The sequence below is a fragment of the Dipteris shenzhenensis genome, chromosome 9, assembly GCF_047967505.1.
Source record: "Dipteris shenzhenensis isolate YYH24624 ecotype China chromosome 9, Dip_SZ_1.0, whole genome shotgun sequence".
Lineage (NCBI taxonomy): Eukaryota > Viridiplantae > Streptophyta > Polypodiopsida > Gleicheniales > Dipteridaceae > Dipteris > Dipteris shenzhenensis.
This window is the reverse complement of record NC_141604.1, coordinates 46,954,198-46,958,107: the sequence shown is the minus strand read 5'-3', so window position 1 is coordinate 46,958,107 and position 3,910 is coordinate 46,954,198. Positions and strand designations below refer to the sequence as shown.

At 49.1% G+C, this 3,910-nt stretch overlaps 1 protein-coding gene across 1 annotated transcript; it reads left to right on the top strand.

Annotated features, from left to right (window-relative positions):
* Nucleotides 1-1,098: 1,098 nt before the first annotated feature.
* LOC147898741 (MATE efflux family protein) lies at nt 1,099-2,949 on the top strand. Its single transcript, XM_087379223.1, has 2 exons — nt 1,099-1,231; nt 1,486-2,949. Exons 1-2 carry the CDS (start codon nt 1,133-1,135, stop codon nt 2,947-2,949), a joined length of 1,563 nt encoding a protein of 520 aa, XP_087235349.1. The 5' UTR covers nt 1,099-1,132.
* The last annotated feature ends 961 nt before the right edge of the window (nt 2,950-3,910 follow it).

The window sequence follows — 3,910 nt, the reverse complement described above, 5'->3', positions numbered from 1 at the left end:
GCTTTTTGGGGGATGGAAGCGTTATATTCTAGTTCCTAGAGGATACCCCGGCCCCCAACCCACCTGGGCATTCGCTATGCGGACCTGCTCTTGAGCACTGCCCAAAACAAAAAACAAGCCCCCTCTCCCCCACCCCAAAAAAAAAATCTCCTTGTTAAACTTAGAAGCCGTTTGCAACACGTTTTGAAGAACTGCAAAAACGAGGGCTGCAGAGTTTTGACAGCTTCTGGTAGACTAGAGATCGTGCAATTTAAGCTGCTATCGAAACTGAGGTCGCAATTGTGGGTCTTCCTCATCGACACTTTAGTTGAGCATAAACCTCGTCTGCGCCTTGAACCAGCAGAGACCGGCCTGCTCTTGCAGCTAGCAACCACCTGCGTCCCATCTTGAGCCTCCCCCACTCGACATAGCCCATCAAAGCTTGGTTTTGTGCACGCAAATCAGGGCCCTTTTTGGACAACCACGGACACAGAGAGAGAGAGATTGAGAGAGAGAGAGACAGAGAGACAGAGTGAGAGCGAGAGAGAGAGAAGACTCCATGTAAATCTAGAGATCCAAAGTTCCGGTTTGTGCAAGCAAATCAGGGCCTTTTTGGAGAAACGCGGACACAGAGATAGAGACTGAGAGAGAGATAAACACAAACAGAAAGATCAATCTGTGATTAATCCATAGATCGAAAGCTTCGTTTGGTGCAAGCAAATCAGAGCCTTTTTGGAGAACCACGGACACAGACACAGACACAGAGACAGAGAGAGAGAGAGAGATAGAGAGAGAGAGAGAGAGAGAGAGAGAGAGAGAGAGAGAGAGAGAGAGAGAGTAGAGTATGCTTCATGTAGGGAGAGAGAGACACACAGAGAAAGATCGATCTTTGAGATTCAATCAATCCATAGATACATATAGAGAGACAAAACACAGATTTGGCATTGCCTTCCCCATGCTTCTTCCCTCCCATACCCACCCAATATTCCCAGCTTTCCATATCTCTCTTTCGCTTTCCTTCCCCTTCTCCCCCAACATCCCCCACCCCCCCCCTTGATTTATTGCCCCTTCCCCTCCAACATTGCTCCTGCCTTTGCTTCTGCTCCTCGGCCAGTTGTTTTATCTCCATCCTGCTCCTGCTTTCGTGACATGCATGGCGAATCACGAGTCCTCACCCCCTTCCCTGCCGCCTCCTGCAGCTTCCAGCCCCCATAGCCCCTCTGACCTCTTCCAATCTACCTCCTCTCGTCAGGTAATTGCACTTCTGTGGCATCGTACTGTCGTTGCTTCAAGTGGGTTCCAATTCTCCGCTGCATGTCGGATCCGTGAAGTCGTGCATTTGTATGTTATGTCGGTGATTTCATGCAGTAGATTGTTGCTTAGGGATTGGTTGGGGCGCGCGGAGGGAGGTATGAGGAGGTTTGTGAGGAGCATTACGTAGAGAGTAACTCTGAGGAACTTTGTGAAGTATAGTATAATCTAAAAGTATGGAGGCTTCAAATGCAGGTGATGGAGGAGTTGAAGAAATTGGGAGGTATAGCTCTTCCTGTGACAGCGATGAATTGCGTTGTGTACGTTAGAGCAATGGTGTCAGTGCTGTGCTTGGGGCGCCTGGGAAGCTTGCAGCTTGCAGGAGGTGCGCTCTCCATAGGATTCACGAACATCACGGGCTATTCGGTCTTGTTTGGCCTGGCTTCAGGCATGGATCCTGTGTGCAGCCAAGCTTTCGGCTCCGAGAATTGGTCTCTGATAGGCTTGTCTCTGCAGCGCACAATCTTGATCCTGCTCTCTGCCTGCATCCCCATCAGCATCCTCTGGCTCAACCTGCAGAGAATTCTGCTGTGGTTCGGCCAGGATCCCAGCATCACCGCTGTGGCAAGCACGTATTGCATGTATTCCATTCCTGATCTCCTTGCCAACAGTCTCTTGCAACCTATGCGAGTGTACCTCCGGTCTCAAGGGAATACTACTCCAATGATGTGCTGCTCGCTTTTGGCAGTACTGCTGCACATTCCGCTCACCGTAGTCCTCGTCTTCATCTTCGATCTCGGAGTTCCTGGAGTTGCGATCGCCGCAGTATGGACCAACTTCAACATGGTCGTCTTCTTGCTTGGCTACCTCTGGGTCTCGGGCGTGTGCAGCAAGACCTGGGAAGGGTGGTCACTTGTGTGTTTTCAGGAGTGGTGGCCGCTTCTCAGAATAGCACTACCGAGTTGCTTTGCCATCTGCTTAGAGTGGTGGTGGTACGAGGTAGTGACGATGTTGGCCGGTTACTTGCCAGACCCTCAAGTCGCAATCGCAACGACCGCGATCCTAATCCAAACGACCTCTTTCATGTACACCGTTCCGCTAGCACTGAGCTCATCGGTATCTACCCGCGTGGGAAACGAGCTCGGGGCAAACAGGCCAGCAAAGGCGAGGATTGCTGCTTGGGTGGCGTTGTCATGCGCGCTTGTGATTGCATTGATGAGTCTAACGTGGACAACCTTCTTTCGACACAAATGGGGGAGCATGTTCACGGACGATTCACAGGTGCTGGCATTGACAGCTGCTGTGATGCCAATCATCGGGCTGTGCGAGCTGGGGAATTGTCCACAGACAACAGGATGCGGGGTGTTGAGGGGGAGTGCGAGGCCTGAGATCGGTGCACGCATCAATTTCTGGTCGTTCTATTTTCTGGGGACGCCGGTCGCACTTGCTCTTGCGTTCTGGTGCAAGGTGGGGTTTAGAGGACTGTGGTTTGGGCTGCTGGCTGCGCAAGCAGCGTGTGCGTTATCGATTTTGTATGTGGTAGTGCGAACTGATTGGGAATATGAGGCTGTGAAGGCAAGGAGATTGGCAGGATCATCAACGTTGCGAGATGAATTGGAGATGACAACTGCAGCTGCGGATGAGGCTGGCGATGGCGATGAAGAAGCAGGACTTCTAGCATCAGATGAGAAGTGCCAAACATCTAAAGACGCGAATTAAGGCTTCTTCTTTGCAGCTTCTGCGCATGAGGCTGGCGATAACTAAATCAAGTCATCTCTTCCAACAGGTTGAATTTGCACCAATCAAACAGTTCATCTCGTCTAACATGTTGAACTTGCAACAATCAAACAGTTCAACTCTTTTAGTCTCAGCTATACTTTCACTGTCTCTCTCTCACTGTCTCTGTCATTCAAGGAACCTGCTTCAGATCGGTTTGCAGCTTATTCGGATTACTTTGAGCTTCCATTTTTGTCGCAGATTCTGCCGTTGCACTTCAATTGATCAGTAAACTAGTGCTACCCAAGATTTTTCACTGCAAGACTGCTGGTAAATTAGTGCTCCTGAACTACTACAGCGCAATTGGAATGCAATTGTGTGTTTGAACTTTTGGATAGCCAACAAGTGGGCTAGCTGCGTGTTTGTGAGAAATAATAGGACGAACATGCAGCATCTTGTGGATCACAGATACTTCGTCATACGCCAGGAATGATAATAAAACACTGAATCACAGCAGACTGCTTAAGAAAAGGCCACCCACGCACGCCGTTTGTGGCTGCAAAATTCCAAAACAACGGGTTTGTCCCGTCATAAAATGCTTAATCGTAGCCGGCATGTGACGCATCCAGTGACGATCGTGTTGATTAGTGCGCTTCTTGACATGCTAATGATCCGATTGTCCTCGCTAACTAATACGTCAACCAGATAAGGCGTTTTCATGGATAGCTTTCTGCTTGTATACATTGGTATACGTCATCTCTTAATATCTAGTCACATAAGCTCTCTCTCCCTCTCTCTCGGCTCCTTGGCATTGTTGATAAGCCATCCTTGCATGGATCTTGTTGGTTAAGGCTCTAGTTTCTTTTGTTGTGTGTGTATAACTGGCCGTCCCTTTCTTTGGACTCTTCTTTTTAATATAATGACAGATTTCAAAAAAAAGAAATGTGTGTGTGTGTGTGTGTTT

Coding starts and splice junctions, on each gene's coding strand:
- LOC147898741 (XM_087379223.1), top strand. CDS start 1,133: ATGGCGAATCACGAGTCCTCACCCCCTTCCCTGCCGCCTCCTGCAGCT. Junction 1,232..1,485: donor AATCTACCTCCTCTCGTCAG/GTAATTGCACTT, acceptor CTTCAAATGCAG/GTGATGGAGGAGTTGAAGAA.